Raw genomic sequence first — 11,444 nt, 5'->3', positions numbered from 1 at the left:
TCCTAACTAGCAGAACTCACTATTTAATAGTCAACAAAGTAAAATCCGGACCATCAACAGTGAAAAGCTCAGTCCCTCAGGGTACTGTGCGTGCTCCAGTACTCCTTCTAATTTTCATATCAGACATAGACAAGGACACAAACTATAGTACCGTATCATCTTTTGCAGATGACACTAGGATTTTTATGAGAGTAGACAACACAAAGGGCACAACAAATCTCCAAACTGATTTAAATCAGGTCTTTCAATGGGCTGCAAGAAATGTGATATTCAATGAAATGTTCCACCTCCTGCGCTATGAAAAAAAAAGAAAATATAAAAATATAAAAACGGAAAACACGTTCAAAACGCAGTCATATCATACCACAGAACATAAAAGCAATGTAAAGGTTTTGGGTCTAACCATGGTAGAACATCTTAACTTTAAAGAACACAATAAAGTAGCAGTCACAATTGAAAGAAAAAAGACAGGTTGGATAACAAGAACCGTTCAATCTGGAGATGCTATACCGATGATGATACTTTTCAAGATACTAGTGCTCTCTAGAGTTGAATACTGGGCTCTTTCCCCTTTCTTCTAATTTTCTCTTATCTTGATAAGGAAGCTGAAAAATTAACTCTCCAAAGGTAATCACACAACTTTATTGTGTCCTGACGCAAGGTGACGCGTTTCATTGACTCTTGTCAACATAATCAATGGCAGAGTTCGAATTGATAAGAGTTTTGTGCTAACGGATATATTGCCGAGGATGAGATGAAGGTTTAATGGATTTTTAAATATCTAACAAACCATTTTTAACATTCCTTTTTCATGCATTGATTGATACGAGATCACACGCCTCTAGCTACTGATAATATTTCCGTTCCCGTTGATTGTGGTAAGTCTAACTTAACTAACTTAACTAATTTATCCTTGATTGTTATCTTGGCAATTAATATTTACTCAGTATGGTATTGTTAAAACATAATTATTTCATGCAGCATTAATTACACTACATCCACTTGGATAACCTTTTGCATGTAGAGTTTATATATAATTATCAATATTGTTTAACTTTTCATGAGAATTATAAGTGGTAAAGCATATTATATATTTCTGTTCACATAATCGAGGTAAATAATCTATATTTCTTCCTCGGAGTTGGACAACTGAGGCGTCGCAACACATGTTAAAACAAAATTAAAAAATAAGTGACATATATAGAAAATAGTAATTTTCTATAAAATCTAAATAATAATTATTGTTTATATTAACCTGTTAGGTAGAGGGAAACTACTGCTTTAGGAAATATGTTTTATGTAAGGTGAAATTGGACAATGAGCCAACACATGTTGTTTAATATATTTTATTTCAAAGTATTTATATAAATTCTTACATTTAAATAATTCATTGTTAAGAAGACAATGGCTACAGGAAGGAATTATTAAACGCTGGAGAATAAATAAATGTGATAACCACTCCAAAATATGTGAGAGAACTCTGAGAAATAACAGCAAATGTGCACAAATCGCATATTCTTATATGTAAACAATTCCTTGAGAAAATATAAAATGCATTTATAAAATTGTTAAAATCTCTCTGAAACCAAAGAAGTGAAATTAGAGACGCGATAGTAAATTAATGTTAAGAGTGATTTAGCATCGTGTTCTGAACAAAAACGCATCAATGGATTCAAATGCCACGTACTGTTGAGAACTGGAGGTGGTCTTGTACTGGAGAAACAGTGCATATAGTTGAACAAGAGTTTAGGTGTAAATTCGTCCACTTGACTTGTGGTGCACAAGCCTCGCCTGAGGTGAGGGTGCATAAAGCCTTTGCTGAAATTGTGGAGCAAATCTGCTGGCTGTCTCACAGGGGTTATTACAGGAGTGAGTGACCCGCTGTCATGGTCTGCAGTTCTTCCCAAGTGTATCCACCGGCATGACTGTTGAAGGATAACTCCACCGGTTGGAGTCGTCTGAGTTTCGAAGCTGATTCGGATTTTCAGTCCACTTATGTGTCAGACCTCTTTCGGACCATTTCACCCCAAACAAAATCTCCTCTGACTTACAAGTTCACAGATTTAGAACATATACCAACTGATAACAGGTGCTTAAGGTTTTAGAACAGAATTTGTGTAAGGGAAATTGTGTATTTATTCAGAAATATATTGAAATAAGTAAATGATATTCAAATTGTTCCGTTTTTCTCCAAATAAAGGGCAATTATTTGAAAGATTTTAGTGACCTGAGCTAATAGTTTTATATTTACCCTAGTTGCCTAATTTTGAAGGCCACAATTATAAAGGGTCATTAACGCTGAAACATTATTCAATACACACACACACACACACACACACACATATATATATATATATATATATATATATATATATATATATATATATATATATATATATATATATATATATATATATATACATAGTTTTTTCAATTATTTTGTTGTGTTGATTGTATAGTTTAATGAAAGTCTGTTACGTAGGGGTGTTAGTGGTTTTCTGGGTTTAATAGTTTGAGGTTTTTCATGTTGCAATTCTGGTGATGGTTTGCTGAGTTGAATGGTCAGATGTACTCCATGGAGTAGTTATGAAGGTGCTTCTCTGGGTTGAATAGTCGGGTGAACTCGGCTGAGTAGTTGTGATAGTTCTTTCCTGGGTTGAATAGTTTGATGAATTCCATGGAATAGTTGACGTAGTAGTAGTTCCATTACATGAATAATTAGCTTGTTTAGCCTCTGTAAAAAAAGATTATTCAATGTAATTGAAAATTCGAGTTAACTCATTATGAGTATGACAACACACACGTTTGTTTTACAATATACTTTTTTTAACACCCAGAATAAATAACTTGCCAATTAAACAACTAATCCAAGCAACACACACACATAAAAATCCAATTTACGACGTTTCAATCCAACCCGTATCCCTTATCAAGCTTCAAATTTCCTAACAGCAAGATCCATCAAGCTTCTACTCACCCCCTTTACGAAACCTGTGCATCTTTACTCAATCATAACGCCACATTGCTCACATTTATTTAGCAGTTTAAAATAGCCATTCCGTTACCTGGAACACAGCACCAGCAGTTGCTGTTATCGTTACAGCCGCACTGGAAAGCAACGTAGCCAGTCGTACAGGGCTGGTAGGCTCTGACGCAATATCCACCAACGGCCGCGCAGCCCGGGTCTCTCTGGCACCACTTGCAACACAGGCAGTCCTGAGACAAACAGCTGGCCGGGGTGATGTAGGTGTAGGGCGTGTTGCAGAACCACCAATTACTGACGCAGTAACCGTAGTTAGGGCCGGCGCTGCACTGGGTAGTGGGCTGGCAGGTCTGGCAACATCTTCGAGAGGGAGGAAAACATAAAACAGATGTATCTACGATCAGAGAACTACCTGAATTAGAGTAGTTGAGGACTACTCGTAGTCCTGAACGTAGTCCTAGGGCCTACAGGTGTGTGGGGGTGAGATGAGGTGATCAACTCACCTACAGCCTCGACTGTGACATTGCGTCCATCTCATCTCGTATTCATTGATCCAGCAATCCTTCCTGCAATGGGCTCCTTGTCTTACACAAGCTGTTTTCTTATATCCATTTTCACAATCTAAAACGAAATAAAAACTCAACTTGCATTCAAAATTTTGCGTAATTCCAATAAAAATCATAAAAATAATAATAATAATAATAATAATAATAATAATAATAATAATAATAATAATAATAATAATAATAATAATAATAATAATAATAATAATAAGAAGAAGAAGAAGAAGAAGAAGAAGAAGAAGAAGAAGAAGAAGAAGAAGAAGAAGAAGAAGAAGAAGAAGATGAAGAAGAAGAAGAAGATGAAGAAGAATATTAACCCATTAGACCCTGAAATGACCGATTTAACAGAAAAGCAAATTACATATCTGCTTTTTGGCTTTGTAGATTCCTCTGAAGGAGGAAGAATTGTACACCAAACTCAACATGGTGTAAGAATGTTGAGTTTGATTTAGAATACCATGGTGTAAGGCATCACATTCTAACTGTCTCCGCAACAAGGGGTCTTGGCAAAGAATGAGTAACATCTTTCAAAATGACATCTACTAGGGTCTTCAGACAGGGGGGATGTCTATAAGCAAGCAATAAAACTTCCCAAATAATGATATACAAGACATCAAATGTCCGCAAAATAGACTAAAAATATCTAACGCAAGTTGACTAATCCTAGTTTGGATACAGCAGCAGCCAAGGAAAAAAATCCTGAGCAGAGAATCGCTTTTAAAAGTTGACTGATTTACATATATTAAGAGCCTGAATGACAGTGGGAAAAATCACAAGAGACAGGTAGAGAACTGTGCTATGGATAGTTAGCAAAGGAAACCTGAATAACTATTTTTTCAGGTGGGTTGGGGTTGAGGTTGAGAGGCAGTAAAACTTAGTTGATCATAATAAAAGAACTGCAAGAGTAGCACCAAGCTCCGTGGGGAAGGTAGAAGCCCATTGAATGCAAAATTACAAGTTAAGAAGACTGGCCTACCTTCCTTTACCAGTTCTCGATTGTCTGCCAGAATCATTACCCCCATCCAGTCTTGCCTACTACACTTAGTCGGAAGGATCTGCTTATAACTTACAAAACTCACACATTCACAGCAACAGAAAGAGAGATGCATATTAAAACCAGAGACCGAAGGGAAGGGGGTGGTAGTTACCGACGCAGCAGGAGCACAAACTGGACCGACACATGTTACCGAACACGTAATCACAGGTGTAGCTGACACTGCCATTCGGAATGCAGTCACCGCCCCTCCACCGCCGACATCTGCGCCTGAGAACACCATGATTAAAAGAGGGACATGAACCCACGGTAAACAACAACAGGATGATTTATGAGTTGCAAGGTGCAATCATCAATGCTCTCAAGAACAAACGTAGCACAACAAAATTAGAAATTGATTACTGGTTATTGGTTACAAAATTGGTTACATTATTGGTTATAGGTCACAAAATATGGCCCCTACTGATTTTCTCACAAAACAGAGATATCTGAGTCTTGGCAATAAGTCGGATTGAGTCTCTCACTCCATGTTGATAGTCTCTGAGTGGGGGAGACAGGCTCAGGAGCTGAAGTACGACCATCTATCTGCGCTAGCAGATGGGCAATTATTTATTAACCCATTCCCATTAATATTAATTCTTTAAATCATGCCCAGGGAATTTATTTTACATCAACTGATGGAGAAGAATTAGCTGATATTAATTATATTATTTAATATCTCATTTGTGTAGATTAGTGATTTGGAAGCGGTACTGATTGGTATTGTCTGTGACAATATCATATGGTACCCCTTGCAAAAATATATATGTATATATGTATATATATATATATATAGAGAGAGAGAGAGAGAGAGAGAGAGAGAGAGAGAGAGAGAGACAGAGAGAGAGAGAGAGAGAGAGAGAGAGAGAGAGAGAGAGAGAGAGAGAGAGAGAGAGAGAGAGAGAGAGAGAGAGAGAGAGAGAGAGAGAGAGAGAGAGAGAGAGAGAGACAGAGAGAGACAGAGAGAGACAGAGAGAGACAGAGAGCAGAGGAATAGTAAACAGTCATAATGACAGGATTTAAATGCAACAGTTGATCAAGCACGTTAAGATAACACAGAATAACAATGCTGAAGTTGGAGATGGGCAGGACGACAACATGATGAAGTTATGAACATTCAATAAATAAAATAGACGAAGAAGCAGTCACAGAATAAGATAGATCAAGAAATAGAGTTTATTATATTTAGAAAAGTAGAACTACGTATAAAACTGTTCCTTCGTGACATGCGTTTGACTGTGTCAAGCGGCTTGTCAGTCACAGGAATGACAGTCATGCCTCTGACTGTCAAGATGTTTTTGTTCAACCTGACAACAATAGCGTTAAGGGATAAAAAAAATCATTAATAATCTCTGGCTGGACGAAATAGTTATGTGTCCTTTTAAATACAAATTTACATTCCATGATACAAGGTTCCATTCCATGATAACAATAAAGATTAGATACTTACTTTCGGCTGACACATAGAACCGGTTGGATAAGTCGGTTCAAGGCGACAGATGCTGCCATACTCCTTCCCTTCATCTCAAACTTCTTCCCATAGAGCTGGTTCACAAGCTTCACCATCTCCTCTCCCCTCTCCGTCCCCTCTATGCCTTCCACCAGCTTCATGAGCGCTTCAATCTTCAGCGCATCTCTCATTTCCTTCGGCACTAACGCTTTATCTCTCTCCTCTACACCTTCTCCCTCATGATGATGCTCTCCATCACCAGCCTCCAGCACTCCACCATCTGCTGCCTCGACGTCTGCGTTCAGAGCACGTGCTTCTCCTTTGGCAGAGTTAAGAGTTACCTTCAAATTGTTGACCATTAATATCAATTCGTATAGTGTACATAGTGTTTATATATATATATATATATATATATATATATATATATATATATATATATATATATATAAATTTAAAGTATAGATGAATAATGTAACAATGTCTGACCACGAGGGAATATATGACAGGAAATTCATTAAGTACTTTCGTATTAATACATCTTCAAAAGGGTGAGCATTTGAATTCAGTGGTGGGGGGTATAGCATGATGGATATAAGTGAAGTGAAAATAATGTCTTTGGGGCATGAATATAAGAAGATGAGGAAACTATAGAAGGCCCATTAACCCATGTGAGTTCCTGGAAGTGAGTTCCTGGAAGTTCCATTGATTAATGGATATTAATGAGATAATTGTGTATTAATGAACTTACTCAAATCGTTTTTAGTTGATCAATTAAAAAAATAGACCCAAATGGTACAAGCGAATACTAATGCTTATATTATTTGGCTTTGTAATTTGTATTTAAACAGATTCAATAATGTTTTTGTTGGAAATGCTTTTGCAATTAGTTACTAATGTTGAAAATGCGTTTGCAATTAGTTACTAAATGTTGAAAATGCTTTACAATTAGTTACTAAATGTTGAAAATGATTTTACAATTAGTTACTAAATGTTGAAAATGCTTCTACAATTAGTTACTAAATGTTGAAAATGCTTTTACAATTAGTTACTGAATGTTGAAAATACCTTTAAAATTAGTTACTGAAGAAGACCTCGCCCAATTCATGTGGGTCATCAGAAACCAAAACGGAACAACAGCCTACCAGTGTCACATTCAGACCACTACACTGATTATTAGCACTCCCCATCAGTACACAGACGAAAATATTTTGAAACAAAATCAAAACAAATTTTTATTGGAAAAAATATACACTATTATTCATTGGTCTCGGGAAAATTTACAGAAATTCCCTGCTATTCAAACTAAGGCCGTAATCCCATAAATATGTAAATTATATTCTGAAATTAGCGGCTCCTCTCCCATAGAAACTAAGGCAGCGCGCAATTTCAAAAGGGGAGGAACTATTATATTCTCTATGAATGTAATTTAATATTATAAATACATTGGCACGCTCTTATTATGCTATTAGTAATATTGCAGGACAGAGAGACATGTGAGTAGGTTTAATGGATTGATAGTTGGATAGGAACATGAAAAGATGGATGGATGGATAGATAGATGGATAAATAGATGGATGAATAGATAGATGAATGAATAGATAGATGGGAGACGAATAGACCCACGCATCACCAGTGTACTGTGTACATATATACCCTAGTGAACATATATACACAACTGCATATATTTATTAACCTTGTTTATATTATATATATACATTTATATTAAATTTTATAATAAATCAAATAATATTATATTTACACGAATATAATATCATTATCCTTTGTCAACCAGCAATTATTCACAATGAATAAACGACAAGTTCAAGCATTTAGTAGCATAATAATGCAATGGCCATTACAAAATGAAAGTAAAAAATATATAGAAGATGACTACTCATACAGAAACATGAAGGACTAGGTAGTTATGTTATAGAACTTAGGTATACGACCTTCAGCACACACAACCCACCGAGTCTCACGTAACTGGTGGTCGTCGTCGTTGTCGTGGTCCCATTCGGAAACACAATCAGTCGTGTATCCAGGTCGTCCTCCTTCTCTGCACCAAACTGGAGGTATAATTAAAGCTTTTAGGTCGTTCTGTAATATATTTCCCCCTTGATGTGGTGGAAATGTTTGATAATTTTGAGAATCCAGCAAATGATTAATTGATGAGGGTTTATCCTATTCATTTTTTTAATTAATCAGATATATTAAGCATACAAAAAATGATTATCAACATAAAAAAAGATATTAGATCTCCAGAGAGAAAATAAAATACATGATCCAGAATACAGATGCCATAAAATATCTGTCCTCAGGTTGGCTGTTTGCAGGATATCAAGGCAGAGTATACAGGCAAGATGTTATCAGCATCACAATGCAAAGGTGATCCAGGGAGATGACCTGATGCTGTAGCATCAGCCGTGAAGCTTCAGGGTGAAGCAGAAAAGCAAACATGATGGAGAAATCGAGATATGAATTCGCACGTAACGAAGCAGGGCTTGACAGAGTACACAGTTATATTAAGTGGAGAAGGTTGGCAGAATACACAGTATAATAGGAGAGGGAGTTGACAGAGTAAATAACATTGTTGGAGGAAAGGTGGTAGAGTACACAGCAATAATTCAGGAAAGCTGGCAGGGGTACATTGTAATAATAAAAGGTGTGACGGAGACTTGCACTCACCGCAGGCAGGAAGACACAAAGTGCAAGGAAGAGAATCGTGTAATTCATCATGATGGTCACTGATTCTGATGCTAATCCAGAAGGTTGTAACCTGTTGCTGCTGATGTTGCTCCTACGGTTCCTGCAAATTATTATAAAGTTTGGTTACTTATGTTTTGCTAATCCGGAGAGGGGGGAGATCTCTCTACAATTCTACTCTTTCAGAAAACTGTACAACTGACAAATTTACATCCAGATCGTGCTCTAAGAGAGTTAAAATTTCCAGAAAATATATAAACAATGTAAATCTGGTATGGACAGTAGTTTGATGAACGAAAGCATTTCCAGCAAAGATATTTTTGTGTTTAAAATCTTAAATACATAAATTTCTTCGACATCCGCTTGCAACCTACAAACCCATTTCTTCCTATTCTAAATACTTCCAGAACAGTGCAGCTACATTTTTTAAAGACGATTTAGGAAACATTATAGATCAGAAATCTGTCACTAGCCAAGCTTTAGAGTTAATATCTACTGTCTACTTGCACTTTGCAATCGTGATCATTCCAGGTTATGATATATGTGTATATCGCTGAGGGAGAGAGAGCTAGGAAGCTGAGTGTGTTGAAAGGAATGAAAAGTTAACTTCAGCTTACTGAAATTTCACGTCTTGTCTTCTGTTTAATGTGTTGGCAACCGGTTGCTGTCTGTTATTCGCCCGTGGGGCTGTTACCTGTCTGTAGGTACTGCCTGTCTGTGACAGGCTCTTGTGACTATCACCTGTCTGTGAGTGGGCCCCTTTGGATGGCCTTTTAGCGTTGCTGCCTCTTAATGGCTCGCTCCTGAACGTCTCCCAAGCTAGAGCATTAGTAGATAGCCGTTCGTCGTGGACCGCTCGCTGCTCGAATCCGGACTTGTAAAGCCTGGTAACCCAGCCGGCTCTGTTGTCCAGCAGCAGCAGGCGACCATTTATAAAGCCCATCTGTCAAGGACACCTGCAGTATATGCCATTTGGCGCCACCGTCGCTCCCATGACGTCACTAGTACCGGACTGACAACATAAGTGATCTCTAATCATTCTGGTCTTTGATTGGTATCTGCTCGCATTAATGAAAACATATATATCATTCTAATATTTAAGTTATCTTCAGTATATATCATTCTAATATTGATGTTATCTTCAACAGATATCTAATAATCTGTTGACGGTATTGAGCGTGAGATTTACATGGAATAAAATGCTAAGTTGGATCTGTTATGACGCTTTCCTCACACTACTGAGACATTTCCACATGTGTGTTGTGGGCATGACAGTCTCCACACATGTGCCTTGAACAGGTGTGTGCTAGAACTTGACCATGCAAGGGGACGATAGAAGCCTTAACTGCGCAATAACTGCAACCTGTGTAGAGCTGCAGTTGAAATCTGTCAAATTCTTCGTCATACCTAAAATGCATATATTAATTAATATAAAGAAAATGTATGATGGAACTGATCCAGTCCTTGTAGATCTTTGTTACTAATTCAAAAGACGTTCACGAAATCAGTCTTCAGTTATTAAAATTTCTTAATATGTTCTCAGATTAACAGCTAACCTTGATTAATGATTGACCATACACCATAAGATGGAGAAACGACGATGTTTCTCCATCTTCGATGTTTTTTCGATGTTTTTCGATGATGTTTTTATTCTGGTGGGTGATTTGGTCATCATATCTTCAGCCCCGTTATTGTGACTCAGCGTCTGTAGATAATCTTGAAGAGTTGTTTGGATATTTTTGAGGCGTACGGCGAGAGGAAGTAGCTAAACATTTTATCTATTAAGATGGCCTTTCGTAACTATTTTCTTACTAATAACTCGTCTTAAAGATGAAGTTATCTCTTGAATAAGTTACAATTCATTCATTTTCAGGCGGTTACACTTATGGTTAGCCAACCACAATCTCTCTTTCTCTCTCTTTCTCTTTTTCTCTCTCTCTCTCTCTCTCTCTCTCTCTCTCTCTCTCTCTCTCTCTCTCTCTCTGCAGCACACTTGACACCATGTGCTCACTTGACGTGTTCCAGGTGTCCTCCGTTTCATAAATTTTCGTATGGTTGACATTACAAATATTTAAATATTTACCAGGCAATGTCAGGACAAAGTTTATGTATTGCTCAAAAACTCCAAGTCAGAATTAAACAATATTTTGGATCAATAACAATTTTCTAACAGAATATCTAAGATATTGATAACATTTTTGTCTTGAGCACTTCAGTCATTTTTGGAAGGTTTCTCCAGTCATTATGTGGCGTTCTCCAGTCATTATGTGGCTTTCTCCAATCATTATGTGGCGTTTACGAACATAGGGATTGATTGTAATATATTGTGTTCTTATTTGAACATCATCTTTTGGCAACCTTGCAGGCAGTGCAGGCAATGAGTCACAATAACGTGGCTAAATTATGTTGACAAGACCACACACTTGAAGGTGAAGGGACGACGACGTTTCGGTCCATCCTGGACCAGTCTCAAGTCGATTGTGACTTGCGAATGTGACAATCGACTTGAGAATGGTCCAGGACGGACCGAAACGTCGTCGTCCCTTCACCTTCTAGTGTGTGGTCTGGTCAACATATTATTTAGTTGGGGGACCTTTTAGCTAACCCCTTCCTGTGATTAGCTGTAGCAGTGAATGTTAACAACAGTTTTCTTCCAATGAAATGCAAGCACGGGTATGCCTCCATTCGGCCAACTACCCGCTTTATCGGCTG

At 37.3% G+C, this 11,444-nt stretch overlaps 1 protein-coding gene across 1 annotated transcript; it reads right to left on the bottom strand.

Moving 5' to 3' along the window:
* Positions 1-1,330: 1,330 nt before the first annotated feature.
* LOC138366330 (uncharacterized) lies at positions 1,331-9,675 on the bottom strand. Its single transcript, XM_069327362.1, has 8 exons — positions 9,350-9,675; positions 8,715-8,835; positions 7,999-8,095; positions 6,030-6,348; positions 4,695-4,810; positions 3,487-3,604; positions 3,066-3,343; positions 1,331-2,734 (listed from the first exon to the last, which is right to left on the bottom strand). Exons 1-8 carry the CDS (start codon positions 9,673-9,675, stop codon positions 2,523-2,525), a joined length of 1,587 nt encoding a protein of 528 aa, XP_069183463.1. The 3' UTR covers positions 1,331-2,522.
* Between the last annotated feature and the right edge of the window lie 1,769 nt (positions 9,676-11,444).

Source organism: Procambarus clarkii, chromosome 19 (genome assembly GCF_040958095.1).
Source record: "Procambarus clarkii isolate CNS0578487 chromosome 19, FALCON_Pclarkii_2.0, whole genome shotgun sequence".
Lineage (NCBI taxonomy): Eukaryota > Metazoa > Arthropoda > Malacostraca > Decapoda > Cambaridae > Procambarus > Procambarus clarkii.
This window is presented reverse-complemented; position numbering and strand designations above follow the sequence as displayed.

What these genes read in the sequence shown, in the direction of transcription:
- LOC138366330 (XM_069327362.1), bottom strand. Translation starts at nt 9,675, where the DNA reads ATGGGCTTTATAAATGGTCGCCTGCTGCTGCTGGACAACAGAGCCGGC. An exon ending in CACCAGTTACGTGAGACTCG is followed by an intron (nt 6,349 to 7,998) that starts GTGGGTTGTGTG and finishes ACTCTGCCAAAG; the next exon opens with GAGAAGCACGTGCTCTGAAC. An exon ending in GTTCTATGTGTCAGCCGAAA is followed by an intron (nt 4,811 to 6,029) that starts GTAAGTATCTAA and finishes TGGTGTTCTCAG; the next exon opens with GCGCAGATGTCGGCGGTGGA.